Source organism: Poecilia formosa, unplaced genomic scaffold (assembly GCF_000485575.1).
Source record: "Poecilia formosa unplaced genomic scaffold, Poecilia_formosa-5.1.2 Scaffold33, whole genome shotgun sequence".
Taxonomy (NCBI): domain Eukaryota; kingdom Metazoa; phylum Chordata; class Actinopteri; order Cyprinodontiformes; family Poeciliidae; genus Poecilia; species Poecilia formosa.
This window is the reverse complement of record NW_006799972.1, coordinates 1,527,961-1,540,141: the sequence shown is the minus strand read 5'-3', so window position 1 is coordinate 1,540,141 and position 12,181 is coordinate 1,527,961. Positions and strand designations below refer to the sequence as shown.

Here is a 12,181-nt window from a genome sequence, read left to right as displayed (position 1 = left end):
GAGGGCTAAATGTCAAAAAGAGACTGAGAAAAAAAAAAAAAGATCATTTCCCCTCAATAAAAGAAGCAATTACCTAAAGATTAGTTTTGCAATGGGAATCCAAACCTCAGGTGAATTAACTAAACCTTTGTAACCGGAATTTGATCAAGAATTTATAATCACAACAATAATACAACATACTGGAACAATGAAAAGCAAGACAAAAAATACAAACACATACTCCTCTTCCTGACCCCCCCTTAGGACACCGAGCAGAGAGAGTGTGGGAAAGTTATTTTTAGGAACCATGCAGAGAGCCTTCCCGAGTTGGATGCTCCTGTTCGGGATCAACATTCCACCTTTGAACCGCTCCGACCGCGGAGCTGTTTGTGCCTAGGATGGCAATTTTTACTTTTGTTGTGAATCAACAGCAATGACAAAATTGTTATGCTGCTGACATTTATTGTAGATGAGAGTTGAACATTTTAAATTTGAAGAATCGATAAAACGTCAAACACAACAAAACATGTTTACACAAATTGTTCTTTAAAATGTATAACTGTGGTGATCTTTTTAAGACACTATTTCACTGGGTTTTTCACAATAGCTTGCTGGAATTTTTGCCCATTCCTCCTAACATAGCTTACATAGAGTCAGGTGTGTAGGTGCACATCTTTTAAAATCATGGCTTTGGGATGGTTGCTCTAAAACATTGAAAATTTCATCCTTAAACCATCTTGTGACTAATTTTGCAGTATGCTTTGGGTCACCGTCATTTAATAAATCTCATCTGTGGCCAAGCTTTAACTTCCAGAATGAAGGCTTGAAGTGCTTCTGTATTTCCACATGATGCCATCTGTAGGAAAACACCAACCACAACGTGACTTTGCCACACTTGTGCTTCACAGCTAGAAGGACGTTCTCAGGCTTTCATATTTTTCTATTTTCCTACAAATTTAACAATGGTCATTATTAACATTTAAATTATAGCATCAACTTCTTCACAACACATTTTAGAACAACAGTCTTTCTCCCTGAGCATATTTACAAAATGTAATCTGGCTTTCTAGCGTATTGGTGGAGCAAGACTCATTTCACCAGCTCATGTAATAATCTTCACAAGCGCTTTAATCTTTGCTGTGTAGGAAATGTACACATACAATGACATATGTTAATCTCTAGGACACAAAAACATGTCTCCTCCCTAAATGGAGTCCAATAAAGTTTATACTCCAATATATTAAAAAAAAAAAATGAATATAAAACATTCAGGAATCTGGAAATTGTACCAAAAGATGAAGCAAGGTTGTGGACGTCCACGATTCTCTGATTTCCCCGTGATGTCACACAAGGATGTGTGCCGTAACATCCACATGTGTGAATCATCACCAGGACTTTTGCAAATTGTTTAAAGGCACAGTTATCTCAGTGCATGTAAACTTTTGACTCTTACAAGTTGAATCTTCTGGTAATCCTGACTGTGGAAATAACAAGACATGCTTAAAGTGGTTCTGTCTTTGTGTGTATGTAAATATCTGTTTTCAATTGTATATTTCAACCTCTAAGCAAAAGAAGTTCTGCCCAAGGTTTACAGTGTCACTCACAGTTTGTGACACATGAACAGAGACTGCATAAACCTAAGGCAAAATTATACACAACTTTTTACAAAAATCTAGCAAATATCAAGAGAAATACATCTGAGGCACAATTTATAAGTACCAGGGGACCTATGTTCTCCAGTCACTATCAATATGCTAACAGACGCCTTATCTGAGCAGAATTACACGTACCCTTTAGTGCCACAAGACCCCACAGATGTAGGATGGCTTGCACGTTATAGCCTCTTTTCTTTTCCCTAATGGGAGCTGAAGACAACTGGGGCTACTTTAATCAGGTCTGAGTCCAATGTGGCCAGTCTGGCCTGATGGGAGCTGAGTGGTGCATGGACTGCGTTAAGGGTTCACTGCTCACTGATGAAACAGTTTCACTTTCAGGGTGAGTTCAGGCAAACCACGCTCTTACACAGTCTGGCAGGAGGAGCAAATATGCCCTGTTTTGTTTAGCTTTAGGACTGTCTGCTTGAAACAAACGTTTGGGCGTTTTGTTCATATAGCGCGGACAGCAGTGCATTTGGTTGCCACAAATATTCTTTTGCCCAACTTTGAGTCAACTACCACAAACAAAACCAAAACTGCTTTTCCATCCAGAATATTAGTAAGTAAATGGACACTCTTACAATTGCGGCCAATGTTTACATCGATTTTTAAAACTTGGCGTCATTATTTGGTGAACGTTAACTTGAACCAGCCAACACTGAGCTTAAATTAGCGACTTGTGCCACTATGGAGGGTTACGGTTGCATTTTCTGTTGTGGATATCTTGGACTGTATCTGCTTTTGGAAGATTAAGAAGAATTTAAAACAAGCATTTCTGCCTTTGACCCGAATCACTTAAGGATCTTCCAAGTACCCCAGCAGACGCAAACATCCCCCAACACGTTCAGGAGTCAGCAGCAAAGCAAGCACGCTCGTCTTAAAAAATACACACGCACATTTCCAGAGTAGATAAAATGCATGTTCAATAATGGATGCAAACCTGATATATGTAGAGAATTGTTTAGCTGAGGAGTTTGACAGCGTGCCATGGACTGGCCTGAACAGAGCTCTCTCTCTCTCTCTTTTGCCATGCACACAGAAACCATATGCACACCTGAACACCAACTGCAACCGAGGTGGATGCGCACCGAGGGAGGAAGCATGAATTATTTAATTAGAATATTATGCCAAAAGGTCCATTGCCAACTGATTGTGACTTTCTTGGCAAAGTATAAATCAAAGTTGGTGTCGTTAAAAGGCTAAATGACTTCCTCGGTTCAGGATGGTCAAACAAAGGCATAATATCTTAAATGTATTTCATTTCCCAGAAAATAGTTGCCATTATCTCTAAATGAATTCAAATAGTCAGTGACTTTCTTCAAATGAGTTCTTTTTAGTATTGGCCTCTCCCTGATCTTCTGTGCCAAACATAATTGGACGCAGAGAGAAAGAGAGACAAACAGGCATGTAAAGCAAACAAACATTAAAAGAAATGCAAAAAAACAAGCCCTTAGGAGTCGGTCCCTGTCTGACTCGTTCTGCATTTTGCAACTCCTCCTTCCTCCCCTTTTCATTTCTCTCTCAATAAGACGGTTTGGTGCCTCTGAGGAGAAGCCCTCATTTTAATTAGACCTGACCTGAGAATCACTTAACTGCTCCTCTCCGCTTATGCCTCCCCCTCCCTCCTCCCAAGCCTCTCGCTCTGTTCCTCACATAGGTCCATTAACACCCTTCCCTTGGCACCCACAGGCTTCAACAGGGGGCAGACACAGGCGTTGTCTTAAAGACGTTTTGAGGACATGCCAAGAAACATTAAACTACTCTATACACCTCCTTCGGACTCTTTCAGTTAGTTTCCTCTTTCTCTTGAGTCCTCTTCCCCTCAGCATCTCCATCTGTATTTGTGTTTCATATTTGTTTCACCTTTACTCAACTTGGTACAAAACTACGCAACTATTAGAGTCATGTAGAAGTGAGAGGAACAACTTGAGATGTTTGTAGGAGTGAAAATCTGGTTGTTGGGGCTGAAACACCAACATGTTCTTGATTACAGGTGCATTTTCTTTAAAATCACACTTCCACACACATTAGAACGAGCCTGTTTAAGAACCATTTATAGGCGATCACCCAGAACAAAACAATGGCTGAGCACTGAAACGCTCAGCCATTGTTCTGTTTCAAAAATTCAGCTTAAATTTAAGAATATACTAAAACTTCAATACCCAAGTCTGCACATAAGGCCTTGGATCAAATGTTTACATTTGTTCACGATCGCTCCAGATAATCTTCAGAATAGGCATTACACCAGTAGAATCCAGTTTAATATAAAGTTCAACTTCTAGAGCAAGATTCAGACGACACATTTTGCTGCATGCATGTTTTGCACATGACTGAAGATGTTTGTTGTAGTTTTCAAATAAACTTTCATAAAACAAGCACTAGTACACCATTAGGGTGTGGACTTTTCATCAGTATCAGTACGGTTGCCCCTCCCCCGTTTGTTGCTGCACACTGTTAGTCAGTCAGACATCTCTTCAGATGACACATCTGAATACCACTTATATTAAGGTAGCACTTTTTCATGAGACAATGAAAGCCGCCAGGCTCAGCAAGTTTTCTGGGGGGAACCTTGCCCATGCCCGTTTTAGAATTGAATAGAAGAATAGAAATAACCTTTATTGTTCGTCAGTGGGGAAATTCAGGTGTACCAGCAGTGAAGTGACAGGCAAGTCAAAGCAAGTAGATTCATTCAAATATAAAGATATGAAAGCAGCAAGAATAACAGACTGTTAAGTATAGGCAAATTTGTTGCATAAGAAAAAAAAATACTGTTCAGTAACAAAGATAGCTTCAGGAGATTCCAGAAATATGCATCTGAGCAGGGACATTTTTAAAAATGTACAAATTGTGCATAAAAATAACAACAGACAATTTACCACAAGTGAAAATAAAACTGTGCAAATAACAGTGATGTGATGATGGCAGCACAACTACAGACAATTCGCCTTTGTGCACTTGGTGCAGCAATCTGACACTGAAGGAGCTCTCCAGTTCAGTAACACTGGGAATAAAACAAGCAAATATTTCCTGGATAATTAGTCAGGGTTTCGCTTTGGTAGGCAGTTGGAAATTTTGTCTTTGTTGCTGGCAAAAGTCAAGAGTATGTAACTTCTTCCAGCCAGCTGAATACTGTGTGCAGTATGCACTTTCATCAGCATCTCAATAAAAGGGCATGAATGAACTGTAAAAGTTTTGAAACCATAAAAAATTAAAAACTTGGTATACCCTGACACTGGGACCAGTCTATATCTACAGGGAGCTGAACAATCCCTATGTGCAGCATACAGAGCTTCAGTGACATGAACTGCATGTCCAACTAAAACCACCTCCAAATAGGTTCTCTATTAGAGGACTAATTTGACACAAATCCCTTTCTTACACTGTAGTTGACCCTTTGACCTGCTTCTGGCACCCCTGTACCCCAAAGGCACATTGCCTGTCAGTTTAAAGGGTCAAGCAAAGGTAAGGAGAATGTAATTGCGTACCATCTGCATTCTTCAGAGCTTCATCCTCAAGCACCTTGCTTTGTGGAACGTGTGACGAGAGCTTGGGCGGCGCAAAATGAGTGACTAGAACAACTCTCACGCACAGAGCGAGTCACACAGAATTGTTTTCGCGCAAGCAATTTGGATGTGTCGTCGCATCAATGTCAATATATCGATGTGTGAGAGCAAGAAATGTTTGCATATATGAATGAGTGTGTGTTAATCCTGTCCAAACGCCTAACACTCCCCTACCTGCTCAGACAGGGCCATGGGTTAATTCTGGCCTCAGGCGCCGTGGCTAATAACTGCTCATCAACCGTAGCTTGAACTCTCAGTAAGTCAAGTGTTGCTGGAGCAACCTCAACACCAAGAAAGTAAAGCATTGACAAGCCAAGTATGGGATTGCGGCAAGTCCTAATAACTTAAAAAATAAAAATAAAAAAAAAGATTTATTCGATTTAAATAAAACTGTGTTCTGTCTCCTCATTCCTGAAGCGCTTGACAATCGAGGGATGAGTCAAGCAGCAGTTAAGATATTAGTTACTAGCACAAATCCACACGTAGCTGGGATGGCATGCAGCTGCCTGAACCAGCTGGTGAGAAGCTGTTCCTGTCAATCAGCTGTCATTCAGCACCACCAACCACCCACATATTATTCCTCATAGAACAAATGCTGCGAGCTCTCTGATTTGCTGATATCAAAACAGGAAAAATCTACTAAAAGTTGAACCTACATCCATCTCAGCAGGACATGAAGCACAGTGGAGGGGATGCTGTCTCTTGTGGCTTCAGGGGGGGGGGGAGAAGAGTCTTACAGCCTGAGTAAATGAGATGATGACCACTGCAGTGACTTGTCAAACAAATTCAACTGTCATCTCATATGTCAATCAGCTGTCCACAGAGTGAGATGACCAGCGATACGGCTGTTAACCCAACGGCAGTCCAGCTTGTGATCCGACAGTTGCATATGTCTCTGTAACCTTTTTAATGTTTACTTCCCAGTAGATGTACAAATCAATAACAACAACCAACATGATAGGGTATCACAATGACAAACCTATGTTATAGCTAATTTGATGCGTGACTATGGATACAACACCCTGTGGGAAATTCCCAGACAGGTAAGAATGTGTCATAGCCAGGGATTGTGATTGACAGGTTTGATTAAGTGCGGAGTGCAGAGTCAACAATGACAACTATTTTTGGGTTGTCGTCTCATGCTGGTAGAACTAATTTTCTTTGTCAAAGCAGAGCCAGAATATGATTCTCACTTAGTCAGTAAACATATCCTTACAGAAGGATCAAATATTTTTGTTAGTAATGGTCTCAATGCTGACATCATATCCAGATATGACCATTTATAAGGTAGTCGGGATTTAGACAGTCTTGGTATAAAGTACTACATCTGTACAAGCGGATGAAAACGATATGAATTGAAGTTTAAGTGGATATTGAAGCTGTACAGGCTCCAGTATTGACTTAAAAAGTCAATATCACAGAAATATATATATTTAAAAAATCCAATACAGCTGAAATATATTGTATGTTATGAACAGTGAGTGGCATGCTGCCATAAAGCTGCAATGCTAAGGCCCTCAAACAGCATTTTATTCATTTATTCTTCTTTTTGTGATCTTAATTTTAACATATTTTCAGGACTGGAGCTTTGTAAGATTTTTGTGGCTACTGATAATCAATAACACAATCACATTCATTTAGTCTAAAACTAATATCACTTTTGTTAGCTGGAAAAGTATTTTTGTGTAGCCTTATTTTCCCCATAGGTTTTTCATTTTTTCATTTATTTTGGCCTCATACCTTTTCAATCTTATGTATATGACTTTGTGTTATCAAGGGGGCTTTATGTTTAAAGATCAATGAATTAACTGATTGATTCATTGGTAATAATATGAGCTTTATATTAGACTTACCAAACTTGCTAAGATATAAATATCATATTTCAGTATCAATGTAATTCAACTTCCTGATAGAAAAAGGAAAACTCAAAAACTTTATTACCATTACCAATCTTGATAATCCAACTCTGAGCCTCGAATAATTTGTCTTGAAAAATTTTGAGAAAGGGACTGGAAAGGAAAGTCCAATCTTTCAGTATTGGATAAAATATTGCTTAAACATATAATACCGGTAATTGGCTTCCTGAACATTGTCGCTATAATGTCCTTAATGCTAATAATATTTAAATTTATCCACCCATTTAAAATTTCACCATTCATGAACATTAAAACGTTATTATGCTGATTTTATATTTTGGATTATTCATTGCACGGAGGACAGTCGATGAATTGTTCCTTAAAAGTTCGGCTGTGTAATAATAGGAATTCACAAAGCATTCAGCAAAGATTTTCTTGCTACATGCAGATTTCTGTCTACTCCGAGAATGTTGTTCCTTGTTTCTTTCAAGCATACCCCTCAATAACTCTGTCTCGCCAAAAATACACAAAGCTACTAAAATACGCAACATTTGGTGAAGATTGCACAGATCTTGACATTTGTCTTGAAAGATTAGCTCTGGTCGAAAAATAAAGAAACAAACACAATCATTGACTTAATAAGAAGCACATTAGGGGATTCAATGAAATGAAGAGAGAGGGTTAATTAAGACAGAAGAAAGGATTAGAAATATCATCAAAGGTGTCACAAAATGAGAGGACGGTGACCGTGGAAATTTGGGGGTAGGGATGGCATTCCGCTCCTCCCCTTCAAATCCTGGCTGAGACAATAGGACTCACTAAAGAGCCGAGGAGCAGAGGGTGTGATAAGGTAATGATAATGTAATGAGGACCAATCATGAGCCTGAGCTAAGTGCAGGGCCTCCTAATTTGTCTCCAGAGTAGCAGTTCAGTGTCAGATTTGTATCTTTTGGAGAGAGGAATAGTGTGAATGAGGAAGAGAAATCAACAATCTAAATGTATGTCGAAAAGGTGAGTCCAAAATAGGCATCTGAAATTCACATTTTTCATAAGTTTAAACTATATTTGAATTTTGAAAATAACTTTTCAAAAAATATGGAAAATGCTAAGCATATAAGAAGGGCGATGTTTACTGACTTTTTGGTTCCATATGTGACCTCTCTGTGTCTGGCAGTGAAACTGGATTTCCACTGGTAAATGCTTGCAGTGCACAGTTTCAGGTGAAGCTACACTAACATTACATTACTTACTTCCCTCAAAGCTGTCGCAGCTCGTTTTATTGTTGAGCCACTTCACAGTCCAAGTGACTAAACATTTGAAAAGTAACCACACGGAAGAATGTATAAGGGCACCTGGAGACTTAATAAGAATTACATGCATCAAAATGTGAGACATACCACTTACCTGAACTTCAACTGTCATATTTATGGAAATAGATATTTTTCTCACTCTGTTGCCTCTTGACTTTACACTGAAGAAACTGTGCCAGCAAGTGTGCATAATCAATAGTTTCACCTTCCTTCAGTCACCCAATAGCAAAGCAAAGTAAACACAGCTTGGTGGAGTTTTGCTCATGGGTGAAACATCTCTTTACTTACCGTTTCAATACAGGAAAACAAATTCCACCATAAAAATATTGATTAAAAAAAACAATACATTTGGACATAGAGTGCATAAAGAAAAAAAAAAAATCTTATCTTCTGGGAATTTTCAGGTTTTGACACATTACTACCAGAATAATGTCCATAATGGTCAACGGGAGGAACATTTATTTTATTTATTTTTTTAAATAAAAATGTGAAAACTATCTGATGAAAAGTCACCTTTACTCTAATAACCCGAAACAACATCCAGTGGCAATGGTCGGTCTGGAGGAGCTGCAGAGCTTCACATCTTAAAGTTTGCCACCGGATATGCAGGGGACGCTGTAATCGTTTGGGAGTTCTGGTGAGATTAAATCAAAACTGAACTTTCTGGCTTTCGTGCAAATGCATGTGTGGCAGAAATAAGGATAATTGTGTGCTAGAATGGCTCAGTCAGAATCCAGACCTAAATCAAAGTTATATTTTGTGGCCAGACGTTTCATCTAGTCTGACTGAGCTTGACCTGTTTTGAAAAGTCAGTGGGCCAGACATCAGGCCCTGACCCCAAGAGTTTCAGCTGCAATTTTAACAAAAGGTGCACCTACAAAAATATTGAGTGCAGGAGCCTGAAAAGATATGCGTGGTAAGATTTTCAGATTTTGGTGGTAAAATGAAAAAGATACACATATATTTTTTCCTTCCACTTGACTATTCTGCATTACTTTTTGTTGAAATCCCAATATAATCCACTGAAGTTTGTGGATGAAAAACTTCAAGAGGTACATATAGTTTGCAATACAGTCAGGGTAAAGCTAAGTCATAAAGTACGAACAAATATCAACTAATAGATATTATTAATAAAATAAATAAGAGTGCGCCAAAGATTAAAGCTGGAAACATACCTCAATAGTAAACTGCTTTCTCTTGAGCTTAAAAGCCAGATCCTTGTGGTCAGGGAGTTGCCTGGCCAGACAGTTCAGGTGAGGCACCTGGCGCACAAACAGCAGGCCTACGAAGGACAGGAGAATCAGATTAAATGTGACAAAAAGTAAAACACACTCCTCAACAAAAATTACATTAATTTTTCTTTCACTTTGATTATTAAAATCTGAACTTGTTTTACACTAACACACTGAATATCCAAAATTCACTTTAAATTAACATGCAACAAAATTGGTCTTTTAGAGGAACATTAATGATGATTTTAAGTGAACATTATGTGAAACTAAAAGAGTTTTTTTTAGTTTTACTTTAATGTTGCATAAAGTGGATTGGCAATTCCATAAACAAAATGAGGAAGACTTTTACACAAATGCACAAAGCATTGTAGAAACAGGAAATTAACAGAACTAACGAGAAAATTTACTTTTGAAATAAGTCATTCACAACTAATTGTTCCCATTGCTTTTCTCCTCTTGTTTCCTTAAAACTGAAGAGCTGGTATTTTCTCCAACAATTACTGTCATAATTTAAAGATAAGCTCATGTAATAACACGAGGAAGCGGTGTGGGATTTTTTTCATACTTTGAACTTCCCTTTTTTATTTCATTCCAGCACAGTGGCATTTCCATAAAACTGTACAGCACTGTAGAAGTGGGGTGGTACAAAAAAGCGTGACACAGAAAAGCAAAAGATCGAGGGAGAAATGGAGAAAGGAAGGCAGACAGAGAAAGTGGGGGATGGTGGGTTCTCTCCTCTGTGCACTTGGGTGATTTCCCTCTGCCTGATTTGCAGTGACAGGCTTCCCAGCATGCTTTGAGCAGCCCTGAACTGCTGCCGCAAACACGCATACACACACATGCACGCGACAGCTACACGCACTCTCCTACTCGCACCAGATGCGTTGGCACTCATCAACACACATCAAAACAATCATACACATAAATGTGTTTCAGAAGCCCGCACCTGAATTTAAGTAGGGAAAGTATGAGATTTTAAAGGGACATCAAGCAATATCAGCACCAACGGACACTTTCACAACTCGGAGGCAGTTAAGAAAGTGATGCAGTGCACAACTCACAAAAACAAGTTCTGGATTCCTAGAACTTGTTTACCACGGCACAATGCGTTTAAAAAAATGCTGTAAAGGATCTGAGAAATGTTCTGGAGGAGGATGCAAAATCTGAAACTGAATTTTTTTATGTGTCACAATCTAAAGGGTTGAGGGATGGTGGCCGAATGCGAGGAAAAGCAAAAGAGTGAACGGGAGAGTTTGGGAGGAACTGCTAAAAATACCGGCCTCACTTATACTGACCTTTATGTGTGGAGAGTGATAGAAAAGAGAAAAGCGGGGAGGAGAAGGAGAGAAATGATAAAACTGTGCTGAAAAAAAAAAAGTGATGGTGAGGACCGGGAGAGCAGAAACAAACTCTGCTCTGCCCTCCCCTCCCCTGCCTTGGTTTCTTTCTCTCCACACGTCTCCTTACCGGTGTCCTGTCTCTCCACTGAAAGCTTTGCCCTCCATTTATTAGCAGAGCATGCTGGCCACGGAGACATTGAGCGAGGGATGGAGAGATGCAGGCAGAGAGGAAGAGAGAGTGATGGTGAGAATATCGATTCCCCAGTGTTGGTCTGCGCTGCTCCAGAGCCTCAGGGGTATGGGACCGGGGATGGAGAATGGGCGAGGCGAGAGGGAGAGAGCCTCTGCTGGAGGTGGAGGGGGGGGGGAGAGGGAGGCGGTGAGGCAGGAATGGAGGGAGGTGAGGGCGCGAGAGAGAGAGGGGGTACGGCGTGGCAGCTGAATCCCCCCCGGCCTGTCTACTGAGGAGCACGTCTGATTGAGCAGCAGCACGCTAACGCACACTGACAGCCTGGCCTGCAAGGGGGCTGCCCTGCCTCCATCCACAGCCTAACTCCGGTTTTAATGCACTGCCTCTGTACATGTGTGTGTATCCGATAGAAAAGAGACTGAAAGATAAGCGAGTGTGTGTGTGTGCGTTTGTACCGTGGTAGTCTTTGTAGAGAGGGTTGGTCTCTCTCTCAGAGCCTTTGAATGATTCCAGGGCGATGGCATTGTCACACAGCCGGGTTATATTGCCCATTAGAGCTCTGTCCTGTAGGATGTAGAGGGATCCAGAGTGAAGAACAACACAAGTAGGTAATTAAAGGCCTCCTGACGGGATGCCACCAAGTTGCGATTAAATTAGGTCGTCATTTCCTGCCTGCGACCAGGTCTTCTCTGACCATGACTTATCTCAGTGCAATGAGCTGGAGAAGGTAAAAGTGTTGATTGGAGTCACACAGTTGACCCGAGGGCAGGCACCTTACATCAGCCATCTATCCACATGTACAAAATGGGATGGAATTCAAACAAGCAACATTTTGTCACTATTTCAATTCATAAAATATGCTTGAGAAACAAGGTAATGGCTGCTGCATAAACCAAAACCTGTGAAAAGCAGGGCAGGACAGAAAAAACAAACAGTTAGGCAGGATTGATGAGGAGAGCTCCCCCTACTGGTTAGGTCAGTGACAGATAAGAGGTGAAGACAGAAGATGGTAAAGGGAATGCAGGGGGGAAAAAATATCCAGAAGGTTAGATGGAG

General features: G+C 40.2%; 1 protein-coding gene across 2 annotated transcripts in view; it reads right to left on the bottom strand.

Annotated features, from left to right (window-relative positions):
* Nucleotides 1-12,181, bottom strand: part of LOC103136605 (elongator complex protein 4-like) — a 51,991-nt gene that overhangs the window by 18,171 nt on the left and 21,639 nt on the right. For both annotated transcript variants that reach the window (XM_007549924.2, XM_016670395.1), the window contains exons 8-9: nucleotides 11,581-11,689; nucleotides 9,539-9,645 (exon numbers count right to left, since the gene is read on the bottom strand). In XM_007549924.2, coding sequence (XP_007549986.2) covers nucleotides 9,539-9,645; nucleotides 11,581-11,689 — 216 coding nt within the window. The remainder of the gene's footprint in view (nucleotides 1-9,538; nucleotides 9,646-11,580; nucleotides 11,690-12,181) is intronic.